This window comes from Cygnus atratus, chromosome 4 (assembly GCF_013377495.2).
Source record: "Cygnus atratus isolate AKBS03 ecotype Queensland, Australia chromosome 4, CAtr_DNAZoo_HiC_assembly, whole genome shotgun sequence".
NCBI lineage: Eukaryota > Metazoa > Chordata > Aves > Anseriformes > Anatidae > Cygnus > Cygnus atratus.
In genome coordinates this window covers 36,950,507-36,964,119 of record NC_066365.1, presented here as the reverse complement: position 1 = coordinate 36,964,119, position 13,613 = coordinate 36,950,507, and the positions used below count along the sequence as shown (strand labels likewise).

At 38.8% G+C, this 13,613-nt stretch overlaps 1 protein-coding gene across 2 annotated transcripts; it reads left to right on the top strand.

Annotated features, from left to right (window-relative positions):
* The first annotated feature begins 857 nt into the window (after positions 1–857).
* ELMOD2 (ELMO domain containing 2) lies at positions 858–7,367 on the top strand. 2 transcript variants are annotated; one of them, XM_035552275.2, is made up of 9 exons: positions 858–907; positions 990–1,134; positions 1,607–1,635; positions 2,627–2,721; positions 3,496–3,625; positions 4,580–4,713; positions 5,311–5,379; positions 6,534–6,667; positions 7,093–7,367. In XM_035552275.2, exons 2-9 carry the CDS (start codon positions 990–992, stop codon positions 7,248–7,250), a joined length of 894 nt encoding a protein of 297 aa, XP_035408168.1. In that variant the 5' UTR covers positions 858–907; the 3' UTR covers positions 7,251–7,367. The 2 variants fall into 2 exon arrangements, with proteins under 2 accessions (XP_035408168.1, XP_050566472.1); XM_050710515.1 differs by lacking the exon at positions 858–907 and adding an exon at positions 1,366–1,470 and having other exon boundaries at positions 1,006–1,134.
* The last annotated feature ends 6,246 nt before the right edge of the window (positions 7,368–13,613 follow it).

Sequence of the window (13,613 nt, the reverse complement as noted above, 5' to 3'; positions counted from 1 at the left end):
GTCCTGTGGGATGCAGGTCACCAGGCCTTTCATGCTGTGTGAAAGGTACTTCCATTTCCTCCCTTCAGAGAGGAACCTGCCCATGGCCCAGCAAGCCTGCCAGCTCCCTTCCCGCCCCTCAAACTCTGCGTGCAGCACAGAGGAAAAGGAATTCTACCTGCTGCCCTCCACAGAACTGCTTGAGCCAAGCGTGTCTAAAATAATCACTAATTATCATACAAACGAGGTGCCTACCGGGACTAACTGAAACACTTGGGCTGCACTTATGTGCAACAGCAGCAGAGCAGGATCCATGGCCAGCACCCTCCTCACAAGCACCTCACCTAAGCCCACAACGCCTCCTTCCCAATTACATTTCAGAACACAACCCTAACCGGAGGGACAAGCACACTGCTCACTTTGTCCTCAGACACAGACAAGTGGCCCCAAGCGGCGCTAGGTTGGAAATGAGGAGACATTTCTCCTCAGAGAGCAGTCAGGTGTTGGAACGGGTTGCCCAGGGAGGTGGTGGCGTCACCATCCCTGGGGGTGTTCAAGGAGAGGTTGGACGTGGTGCTTAAGGACATGGCTTACTGGGTGATACTGGTGGTAGGTGGCTGGAACTGATGATCTTGGAGGTCTATTTCCAACCTTAATGGTTCTATGATTCTGTGACCAGGCACGGGCTGAGGGTGCCAGCAGCCCGCCCCAGCGCCCTGCCTTGCACTGTGGGAGCTCGCCTCGCCTCACGACCCCGGCCGGGCCGCTGCCAGCAGGCACCCGGCCGGTGGCGGCATGTACCCGGCCGGTAACGGCAGGGACGCTGCCGGTAACGGCAAGGGCACGGCCAACAGTCGCTTCCGTCGTCCCCCGCCATCACTTCCAGGTCAGGGAAGGCGGCGGGCGGCTTCCGGCGGGCGGCTGCACGGTGGGCGCAGCGGCCGGGGGCCGGCGGGGAGCGGGGGCCGGCGGGCGGCCCCGGCGGGTAACGCGGAGCTTTCTCCACGCAGATGTTGTTGCAGCTGTGGGGGCTCCTGTACAGCAGCTGCGTGCGGTTCTGGCTGAAGTGGGTCGTGAGGCTGCTCACCGGCAAGTGCGAGCTGCAGCGCGTCCTGCACGGCCAGAAGGAGGGGGCGCGGAGGACGCTCGGCATCGGTAACGGGGGGCGCCCGCCGAGCCCGGGGGCTGGGGGCTGCACGGCCGTGACCTTAAAACTCTCATAATGCAGCTTTTCTCATATAAAAGTAGCTCTTTTTCTAAAAAAAAAAAAAAAAAAAAAATGAAACTCGCTTTGCTTCCTTATTCCTCAGTCATAAACAAGAAGGCGTTTCGAGGAATGGAAAAATGTGAAGAGATATTTCTGTATTGACACCTTTTCTTTTTTAGTAAATCTTGCTGACCGCTGTTTTGAATAATGAGCCTGTTTTCGGCATTGCACTCAAGGATGATCGAAAATCTACGTAAATTAAGCCTTTCAGTTGCTTGATATGGGTTAAGTATTTGATACATGTAATCAAAAAGTTACTCAGCATTTTATACTTACAAGAACACCTCTTGTCAATTATTTAAAAAAACCCACTTCCATTGGACTTTGCTTTTAATTTTCTTTAAATTATTGTTATTGCAGAACATTCACTGGGATCATCAAAGAACAAGGTAAAAGATAAAGATTCAGCTGTATGATAAACTATTTCAGAGGCAGGTGCCTGAAAAGAATACGTGCTTATTGAGGGAAGGAAAAAGCAGAGGAATAAGAGACAGAAAGAACAACATCTTGGGCTCTGCATGCTAATATTATTCAGGGTTTTTCAAGAATAACCCTATATCACTTCAAACATTTGTTCACTTTTTTTTCCTCTGAAAGATTACCTGCTCTGTAGCAGTGACTCAGACAAGTCATGGTACTGAGTTTCTGTTCTTGGAGAGAGTCAGTTCTCCCTGTCACAGCTGTCTCCTTTGCTGGCTTTGTAGAAACCAGAAATGCAATACAGGTAAATGATACAGATAAAGCAATTATATGGAGTATATACAATAGCATCTCAATTCACTGAGGGAAAAAACACGTAATGCATGTTTGCAGGTAGACTTCTAACTAACAAACTCCTGCTGATTGTTCCGTAGCAGTTAGACATTGTAGTTAACGCTTTAAGCCCTCAAATCTGTGCGTCTTGAACGGAACTTTTCCATTCTAGGTAGTGAGGTGACTGAGCATTCTTGCTTTTCTAGCTAATCACTGCAACATGATTTTTAGAGAGAATTAGTAACTGCCACAAGTATTTTTGTTACAGTAGAGCACAGCATGCATTTGTTTCAATTAGGCTAGGAAAAACATCTTTCAGTTCAGCATTTGAAAGCAAACAAGAACCTAACTTGAGCTTTTTTTTTTTTTTAAAGTGGGTCTTTTGCAGAAAAAAATTATTTACAGTTGACAGTTACAAATTATGCATTTATCTAATTATGCAGATTTTTAATAAGTGATTTGAGCATAATTATTATAAGCATTAAAAAAGCTATAAAAAGGAGAACAGTTAATTTATTGAAAGAGTACACATGGGGCAGGCATCCAGAGAATGAGAAATAGCAAGAGTAAAGTAGGCAACAGGTTTCTGCATTCATCATGAGGACTTGTACTGTGTTAACTTGTTAGGTTTTAAGAAATGCTCTACACGTTGATGAAGCTGAAGTGGAGAAGTGTGTCAGAGATGTAATGAAAGAAAAGAAAATTGAACATAAGGATATCAGGTATGTTTGGAACTCTAACAAAGGTTCTTCAAGGCAGATAATTCTCACTTCTTGGCATGTGTTTGCTGTTGTTTAGTCAGATACAATATTTGAGCAATTCAAGTCTTTAGAGTGAAGCTAGAAAATAAGGTCTGGCTATGTCCTCTTCGGTTCTAGAAAATGCATTGCAAAGTTTAAATTGCAATGGATTTGAGATAACTGCCTCTGTATCTCACAGGTCACTTTTGTTATTCCTTGCTTTTAAGAAGTATCACAGAAGTTGAGACATGAACTATGTAGTTGTTTAGATACATTTGAGAGAGTATAGTGATGGCAGATTAAAGTTTGCATTTCTCTGCAGAAGTAATTATGAGCGACTGAGAGGAAAAACTATGAATCATCAAAATTTTACTTCAGTGAAACACTTTGAAGGTATAAAATTTCTGACAAAGTTTGGTTTTGAGGCTTACAAAAAGTTTGTGGGCAGATGTTTGTGGGTACGGTAGTCAGAATGACACATGGAGTTTTTCTGTATCACCACAGATTTTAGTGAGGGTATGTTCCTCCGTATATTTAAGTGAATAGGGCCTGCCTGTGCAGCTCTAAAATCAGAAGTAGAAGTAAAATCTCTATAGCAGTATGCTTAACCAATATGGTGAAGTTTAAGATGTAATCATAAAGCACTTCCTAATTCTAATGATTATATTGTGTTTACCTGATAGAACTTAACTTATTCAAGCAAGAAATTATAGCTAACGAAGCCTCAATACCTTCTGTTATTTGTTATTATTTCAGGTTTAAGACAAATCTGCATATATCCTTACTGCAGATAACAGGTTACAAAAAACTTTACTTGAATGTGGAAAATCTGAGGAAGGTCCCGTATGATTCAGATAATGAAGAACATGAGGAACAGTTAATTGAGGTAAAAGCAGTCTTTTAAATACAAAAGCTGTTCCCCGTTCCCCACTGTCAAGTCCAATAGTTATTACTGATAAATGAAGTTCTTTGCATTATTAATGGATGCCCTAGTTAAAGCTCTTTTCCACTTGTGAACCGCCAAGTCATTATAGAAGTGGCTGATTAAAATAAAATGTCAAAGCAAAACCAATTAGTAAAATAGTGTTGCTTGTATTGGGATTATGTTATGTAAAATCAGACCTAACAGTCAGCAAAATATTTTTTATAACAGGTCACTGAAGGATTTTAACTAAAAAGATATTTAACCTTGTGCAGACTTCTGTAAGTTTCTCAATTAATAATTACTTAAAAAAAAAAAAAACATGTTTTCTTATTACTACATCCCAGTCAATGTCAAAGAGGATAGTTTCAATCTGTCAGTATTCAGTTATCAGTATAAATAACAGCAAACATAATTCTGCTCGAGTCTATTTAAAATAACTTCTGCTTTGCAAATATATTAGCATGTTATTTTCTTAGCATTTCATAACTCCTCCAACTTGCCATACAAATCCCCACATTGCATTGTTGTCTGTAGGTGTCAAATCCCTACGGACAACAGCATGATGGGCAAGTAAACATTTGTCGTGAATTTGTATTTCAGTTTACAGCTGTCCTATTGGAATACGATGCATCAATTATTTTCTGAAATGAAACAAGTCTTGGCTTCTATAGTGTCAGTATAGCGGCTTTGCCTACGAATGGAAATTATCACTTGTAATGTTAGATGTAATCATTTTCATAACCTCTTGACTAAGCTGTTGTAGCATGACTCCAGATTGCCACTGACAGAAAACAGCGTGCAGGCTGTATCCTATTCCATGGTGAATGGTTTCTAGTGTGCAGCAGCAAGTGCTCTGAATTATGTGTCTTAGAATACTTCAGCAGCTATGCATGACATGGTAGTATATTTGTGCAGCTTTGGAATTTGCTGATGCCTCATGAAAATCTGAAGGCCAGAATCACCAAGCAGTGGTGTGACATCGGCTTCCAAGGTGATGACCCCAAAACAGACTTCAGAGGGATGGGCCTGCTGGGATTAGTGAATCTGGTGTAAGTGAAAAGAACTATGGCGGTTCTGCTGTAACTAATGTTCAGTATCTATGAATTCTCATTAGTTAATGCTATTTTTAATAAAGACTGAATAAAAACAAATACAAATGGTGGCATATGTGCAGTGAAAAACAGGATTTGTTAACAAGTCAAGCGTTTCTAGCAGCTACACTTCTGTAAGCGTGTAGTTGGGTAGAGACAAGAGGTGAGGGGAGAAATAAAGTTGCCCCAGACACCTTATTTTTTGTCACCATATGATCTATTTGATAAGCTATGACTTGGAGAGTAACTTGTTGAAACCTTTTAAAATATCTGAATTTATTACTGCAATGAGAAATAAACACGTTTGCATACCTCTGCTAAGCTAATTTGTAGACTTAGGTGAACTTCCTGTTTGATGTTCAGATTTTTTTTTTTTTTTGCATTGGCTGAAGCTGAGTATAATTTTTTTTTTAAATACTTTTCTTTTGTTTTCATGTTGTGACCTTTTTAGTACAGAGTAGTATTCAGCTCTAGTTTATAGCTACATGTTTTGATATGGGCAATTTTTTTTATATGAACTTAAAAATAATGAAAGGTCTTGTTTCACGCTGACAGGTATTTTAGTAAGCATTACACCAATGAAGCTCGTCAGATTCTCTCTCGTTCAAATCACCCTAAGCTGGGGTAAGTCATTATGACTCTTTTTCACTTGTTCTGCAGAAGAGCACATGAGAATTGTCAAGTACTGTTTCTGAAAATAAAGAGGAAAATATTCATGTTTCTTCCACTTAAGGGTGGGAAAAAAAAAAAAAGGTAGAAAGGCTTGAGAAACGGAACAAATCATTTTCAGGTTGCTAACTTTGTAATTTTTTTCCGAACAGACTTGTTGGGACAAAAATGTTGCAAAATATTGACTCTGGTTAACACAATAAACACATAACATCATAGCTGTATTTTTAACAGATTTTGAAGTGAATACGTATTTTTCACTTTCTTATCAATCCTGTGTAGGGATGATATAGATTACCTCTTAATCTAATATTTTTTCTAGACTTCTGTAATAAGTAAATACAAGTAGATGTTTTGCTTGTTTCAGCATTTTACTTCATCTTTGAACACTGTGTATTAAAATGCTTCACTGATTTTACAGGAAAATATATTTTAAAACAAGTCAGATACAAAAGAGAGACAGTAAATCTGTATGTGTCATCTGATCCATCTAGTCCCCAGTTAGCTCAATCACCTACCAAGAATAGGAAAATTCCTTGACTTCAGCTCTAAATAATATTATCTTATGCAACTGGATCATGAATAAGATACCCAAGATACTTCCATCAATTAAATACATATATCATTGAAATAAATTCATCTTTTTTAAACACTTGTTTTAATAGTCCTTTAAGAATCTGTGGTGTGATGCTTTCTAACTGTGCAGCAGAAAAACAGATTTTTGATATGAAGAAATAAGTTGAGATGACCATTCTATTGATACTTCAATAGTTTTTTTAATGTCCTATTTTTGATGTTCCAGAAGATGCAACGATTTCAATTGAGCAATATGAGGTCAATATTGATTACCCTTCCCATCTCATCATTGCTAATGGAGACATTTACCATACTATTGTATAGGAAATTAGAGGTTTTTTTAAATAACTAACTTTCACATGGTTAGCTGCACCAGGGAACTGAAAAAGGGGTCTGTAGGCCAGAGTTGGCTTGTTAACAAGTATTATAGGAAAAATTGATTCTTACAGTTATCCTAATGCCAACTGTTTCTGGGAAGCTTTCAAGTCCTTCAATCCATAAGGTAAAAACATGAACTATGATCGCTGTTGCAGATATTCTTATGCAATTGTTGGAATTAATCTGACCGAAATGGCATACAGCTTACTTAAGAGTGGTGATTTAAAGTCTCATCTGTACAACGTGGTCTCTGGATTGCCACAAATGGAACATTTCCATCAATTTTACTGTAAGTATCTGTAGATTTTCTAGTACAGATTACTGGGGGTAGGCCTACAACATAGAGTGTTATTTGGTTGGTTGATTTATTTTTGGAGTGCACCTCCACTTTTTTCTCTTTAGCCCCAGCAAGCTGTTTACCTTCAGGACCAGATATTTGAAATGTAACCAATATTTAATCACTGTGCTACAGAAATGTACGTTTCAGGAATAAATTTAGGTGAATTTCTGTATCTGCAGTCTGAAAATACAGTACTTGCAGATTTTTCTTTTATTCATTATTATACTGTGCAAAAGGTTGCTGCTGACCAGGATAAAACACTTCCTATTTTAGGGAATTGGACAAAGTCTAAAGGATCATTGTAGGTTTAACTAGCTCAAGGTAGAAAATTGTGGAGCTCATTTTTGTAGATCTGTATTTTATTTTCTTTCTAGGTTATTTGGTTTATGAGTTTGACAAGTTCTGGTTTGAAGAAGAACCAGAAAGTATTATGCACTTCAACCAGTACAGAGAAAAATTCCACGAAAAAATTAAGGGTCTTCTACTGGATCATGATGCGATATTAACCTTGGGAGATAAAAAGAAACCTTAACTCCTCTGCAATATATCAGGTTCTGCATCAACAATGGAATTACTCATTTGGCTGAAAGTTTTGTAAGTTTCACCAAAAACTGTATAACAATAGAACTTCTTTACATAAAAAAAATAATCTAAGTTCAGTTAAGAAAGCTCGGACAATCAACCTCTGTTTACAGCTCTTTATATGCTACTCTCCAAAGGACAGGGTTATTGTGTTTATTTTTGTTGTTTTGTTTGTTTTTTAACCCAGAAGTCTGAAGATCCCTGGATCACTTATTTTTTTATACTTCTTGGTGCAGGAACACAAAGCAGATATTTATTCTGCATAGTGCATTTCATTAATAGGTTTATCTGTTAATTGTCTTTTAAAACTTTTTTTAGTTGAAATGTCCCTGGTTTTAAGCTTTTTGTGTTCTCATTCTGTATGCGTAGTCAATAGTCCACTTGTCAATGTTAAATTTCTACAATGAAGAGGTTGATGATGGGGATGTATTAGTCACAATTTTGGAAAGAGGCTTAATCCATCAACATACTGATGTACTTACTACAAATTACTTCTGGCTAAGGAAGTTTTTTGTGTGTGGATTTGTACCAGCAAGTTGCTATGCCTGGAAAAAGCTTAATTTGCAAACAAATAAACAACAACAAAGAAAGAACCACAAGTCAACGGTGTGAGGATCTAATCCTCAGAGTAAAGCTACTCTTTCTAAAAATACTGCCGCTATAAAAGTTTTCCGTTCTTTCTGATCTGACTTCAGCTGCTCAGACTGCTTGACTTTGTTGTCAGCCCTTTCTTTTAGCAGCTAATGAGAAATTCCCATTGGGAAGTACAAGAGTTGAGTTCACTCATTTAACAACAAAAAAATAAATATTGCAGATGCAGCCCCTATTTTTTGAAAATTAATACTAGCCTCTAATAAAAATGCATTTTGCATGGATAAGTGCAACTGTGACACATTCCTTAATCATGGCATCCTCAGACAATCTAGTCAATAGGACTTCATATCTATATTTTGTCTAATTATTGCTTAAAGCAGCTTTAAACAGATTTGGTACAACCATCACTTCATTTTCCAAAACCTACTATTAAATAAGTGCCTTCTGCTTTTTTCAATCAGTGTTTTATGTTGATTCTGTAACCAGATCATAGCCTTAGAAGCTCAAGTTATTTGGGAAAAACTCTTTCAGTATATAAATAGCACACTGGCGCAAAACCTGTATGCTAATACAAGCTTTCATGGTTCATCTTTTATTTTTAAATCATCGCAGGTAAATTAGTTAACTTACAGTCAGTGACTAATCATGAAGAGGGTCCTGAAGAATACAAACACTGAACAGGAGAGGAAAGGGATGAACCCCTTTTTTGTAATGAGTGATGTTACACTACATAAATAATACATTTCTTAATATAATATGAAATATTACGTCTCCCTGGAGAGATTAAAAGCCCAACTGGACAAGGTCCTGCACAGCCTGCTCTAGGTGACCCTGCTTTGAGCAGGGGTTGGACCACGTGGTCTCCAGAGGTGCCTTCCCACCTCGGTAATTCTGTCTTGTATAAATAGTGACTTCTTGCACTGCGTGCACCCAATTACTCTTGGTCCCTTAAATGTTGGTGATCTCTTTATTTGTGGGAAAGCACCTGGTCACTGTATACTATATATATATAGTATATGCAGGAGGTAGTGCAGCTCTGTTTACTTTTTATGATGCCTTAGGTATAGTAACAAACAGTTTTTGAGTTTTCCACGCACAGGGTGGAGAGAGGTTCATCTCATCTATGTTGGACTGACACTATTCTACTAAAAAAAAAAAAAAGGTAATGTGAAGATGCTTGTAGGGTATATTTATGGTTATGCTTTGGCTTTAAAGCAGATAGATTTCCACAAGGATGATCAAGGGACTGGAGCATTTCTCCTTTGAAGACAGACTAAGGGAGCTGGGTTTGTTCAGCCTGGAGAAGAGAAGGAGGATCTGGGGACACCTTACAGCAACCTTCCAGTACCTAAAGGGGGGCTTACAGGAAAGCTGGGGAGGGACCCTTTGTCCAGGAGCGTAGTGATAGGAGAAGGGGTAACAGCTTTCAACTAGAAGAAGCTGGACTGAGATCAGATATTAGGAAATTCTTCACTCAGAGGTTCACTCAGAGGGCGGTGAGGCACTGGAACAGGTTGCCCAGTGAAGCTGTTGATGTCCCATCCTTCTAAGCGTTCAAGGCCAGGCTGGATGGGACTTTGGGCAACCTGGTCTGGTGGGAGGTGTCCCTGCCCATTGCAGAGGGTTGGAACTGGGTGGTTTATACAGTCCCTTCCAACCCAAACCACTCTGTGATTCTCAGGTAACAGAATTGTCCACAAGAAGCCTGGTTCTTTTGCTGTTCCTGCGAACTTGGAGTTCTGTAATTCTTACCAATGGAAGAGCTGAGATGCTGGGGAGAGCAATCTGGGATTCAGATACTGTGTTGCTGCTCTGTTTCTCTGACCCCCTGCAGAAACTGAACATTCCTAACAGCTGGCTGAGGAAGGGAGTGGAAAGGAAACTCTTTCTCAGCAGCTAGAAAGTTAGTTATTTACTACTTCCTAGCCCCAGCTTCCTTTGTGTTTATCTTTAATAATTTTGATATGGCTTGTAAATCTCCTTTGCAAGCACATGAGACTAATCTTTTGAATTTCGGAAGCGACCCCAGGATGTCTAGCAGCAGCAGGAAGGGAATCCCAGAATCACATTTACTTCCCTCTACCGCTTGCTAACAATTAAAAAGAAAACGATTGAGCCATCTCCAGAAAAAAAACAACCCACTCCTGTGGAGTCTGCAATTTTTTTTTATTTTTTTTTTGCAACGGTTGCTAACAATCTCCACACTAGTCTTTCCAGCCTTGAAACTTGCATTCAGCTCCTTGGTCATAAGGAGACTGCCACGTAACTACTGCTGAGGCTTTTTGAGCATCAAGTTTTAGGTTTCCTGTCACACAGCTAAGACATCTTAGTGTAGAACATAGATTGAGCCCTACATGAAATGTATCTTCATTAGCTTTTTATTTTTTAAATCAAAAAGTGACCTGGGATTAAACTCCATCAGCGTACGAAGGAAAAAAAAGTAAATAAAATGAGTGAGATATATGGGAATGTATTAGCTTGTGCGTAGTAATCATTTAAGATGAGTATTTGTTAGGCTCCACTACACTTCCCCAGTAAACGGTTAGAATTTGCATGTAGTTTTTGTGATCAAATACCCCAGTCCTTTTGTTTAAGTCACTCTACGTAGAATAGTACCAGGTCTCCCTGTTTTGCACCAGTGGTAGGGTAATTGTATTATGGTGGTAACTAGAATATGGGAGGGGAGGGGGGATGGTGAAGCTGTGTTTAGGGAAGGGAAAGAGAGTGTTTAGAACAGTATTTTACTTGTCAGTGGTATTTTGTACTAACTCTCTTACAGAATGACAATCCTAAGGTTATGGAAGATTCAAAATGGAGGTAGGACACCTTCCTGCAAGTTGATAGAATCAATTTGTTGAACATCAGAACTTACTGCTTGTAGTTTATTCTAAGACTCTTGTAAATTAAAACCTTGTTAAATTCTCTTGCTGTTATTTATTAACTGTCGTGTTTTACTTATTAGAACTTGTAAGTATTGTTACTTTAACATGCTGCATCGTCAAAGCATTCACTACATTGTTTATATGCAACAGTAATATTTTAGAAAAAATTAAAACTGAAGACAAGGCAGTTCTCTATTTTTTTTTGTTCCTGTAGCAACTGTTTAACAGACTACCTCCCTTCCTGTTGTTCCAGCGTATGTTTGAAATGTGGTGCCACTTCATGAATAAATTAATCTGAAGATAAGTAGAAACTTATTATAAATAACAATAGAATATAGTCTTTCAATAAACAAGCACGTTGCTTCTTAAGTGACCAACTTAATTGGAAAGCATGATTTGAAGACAACGCTACTTAGGAAGAAACAAGAATATTTTTAAACTGGTTGTGCTTCTGTCATTTGATACTGTAAAAATATGACATTTTGCCTAAAGAAAAGGGGCCAATTTAAGCACCTCACATAAATAGTTTTGGATTTTCACTCTTTGAGAAAAAATGTTTTTAAACTAGGATGGAAAACAAAAATCCCATTGGTTAACCTTGTCTTAGGAATTATTGTGATGGAAACATTTGTATTTAGTTATGTGGGAGTTCAGTAGTCAGTATTGAAAATATGGCTAGTAATTTTTTTTTGGTCATACCTGTTTTGTGTTGCTGTAGTAGAAAGGCGATCAGTCTTTGGACTGATGTTTCTTGTGCCAGTCTATATGTTGTTTTTTGCGGGGGGGGGGAGAAGAAGACGACAAGACTGCTTGTGGGCAGTTTCTTCTTATCACACTGTGCTTAGATAGCTGTATACTAATTGGAATTTCTGTTTACCACAATATAAAAGCAATAATGTAAACGGTGATGTCTGTGTAATGGAAAGATGTTTACAATGGTAGCAAATAAAGAATGAGTTATTCTATAACATTGTCAGCGTTTGCGTGTTACGGCTTATTAGAGTTGTTAGAAAACTAGCAGTTTACAGTTAGCCATGCTCTCAGCACATATTGCGATATGAGGGAAGGCTTTATCATGCTCTTCTAATTCCCTCCTCAGTTCTGAGAACTCATTTTAGAGTTCTCTAAGGTTCTTCTACTGGGTTTGCATTTTTGTCTTTCCTAGTAGCCTTGTATCACAAGTTGTAGAAGTGGTATGCAGTGGAACATTTACGTGTGTGGAAGTTGAACTGGCAAAAAACAACAGCAAGATCAAATGCTTGTTGTCTCTTATTTTCTAGTTTCAAAATCAGAATCCAAGATAGGCATTTAAAAATCAAACACCAGAAGAAAGAAACTGGAAACATGTAAATCTGAGAGATCTGCACAAACTCTCAAGATCCTTCTGGTGCTATAGAGAAATTCTTACATGCAAGTCTGCTTGAAATCTTGTATGTTTTAACAGAAAATTGTGAAATAGACAAGTCAGTTTGACACATCTGATAAATTTTTGTGTATTGTGACCTTTAACACTTCTTCCCTCCCTCTTCATGACCATGAAACATGTTTTCCTTAACCAAAGTCACAGCTACAGCATATCGCTGGGACTGATGATGTTGAGCTGAAAGGAAATGCTTTCTGCTTTATTAGCTGAGGGGCTTCTCCAGGTCCTTCCTTCACTTTGTTCTACATCTGACCCAAAAGACCGGCATCCCTTTATCTCTTTTGAAATTCTTTTGGTCCACACCAATAAAAGCAGGCCTCGCTTCCTTGATATATAGTATACACAAAAAACATATTGGGTTGGGAGGAGGCAAAGAATTGTTTTGCTGAGCCTCTGTAGCTACAGGACTACATTGGTAGCTTTAGGGGTGTATCACAAATAAGGTTATAGAATATACGACAATATTACACAGGTAGACTGCCATGCACTGCCATGTTCCGCTGCGAGTAGTAGGTGGTTATTACAGCTCCTAACTGTCACCAGGTATCTCCAGTACCATTTGATAAATGTGTGCAAAACAAAACAATAAAAATAAAAAAGTTACACAACAGGGTTTTGTTTGAATGGCTAGGACAAGCTCTCTCTGCATTAAGTGTGCAAGGATTTTTGTTCAGGAGAGCAAAGTTCAGGAACAAACTTTGACGGCTGGAACTCCGGCAAACTTTTCCAGAGAAAAAGGGAAACCTTGGTTTATTTTGGTTGTCTGGCTGTTCCCTCTCCCCAAACCAAGAAAGGATCTTTTACTTCCTTTACCCCTTCCACCATGCACTCATCTTCATACAGGCTACGTTAAATTATTTGCTTAGTTTTCAAATTCTATTTGTATTTCTCAGGTGGCCTTTGTTTCTACTCGCAAGTTTTGGAGACCACGTGCTTCTACTAACGTACAAAAGTGCCACTACATAAGAATTACAAGATTTTACCTATAGGACTCCCCCCACCCCCCACCTTCCTTCAGAAGCATAGAACAAGCCTTGCACTGCAGAAACATCCCACTCCCCCAACCCCAAGATGAACAAAACCCCAAATGTCGAGTTGGTCAGTTATGTAAATACCAGTTGTTTTAGAAAAAGGGATGAGGAAGCACGCATTCAGGAAGCTTAAACAGATAGAACATGCCAGAAAAGAAGAACCTGTGGTACATTCTCTTCTAATGGGACATGCTTTGGGAGATTACCTTACACCACTTTTTGAGAGCATCTTTCACTGCACTTAAAAATAACTTACTTTCCATATTTCATTGCTTCTATTTCCGGCACTGAAACACTTATGCAATGACACTGCTGGTACAAGCATGTAACACATTTTTTATTACTAGCCATATTCCAGTTTAATGTTTACTGCCATATTTTGT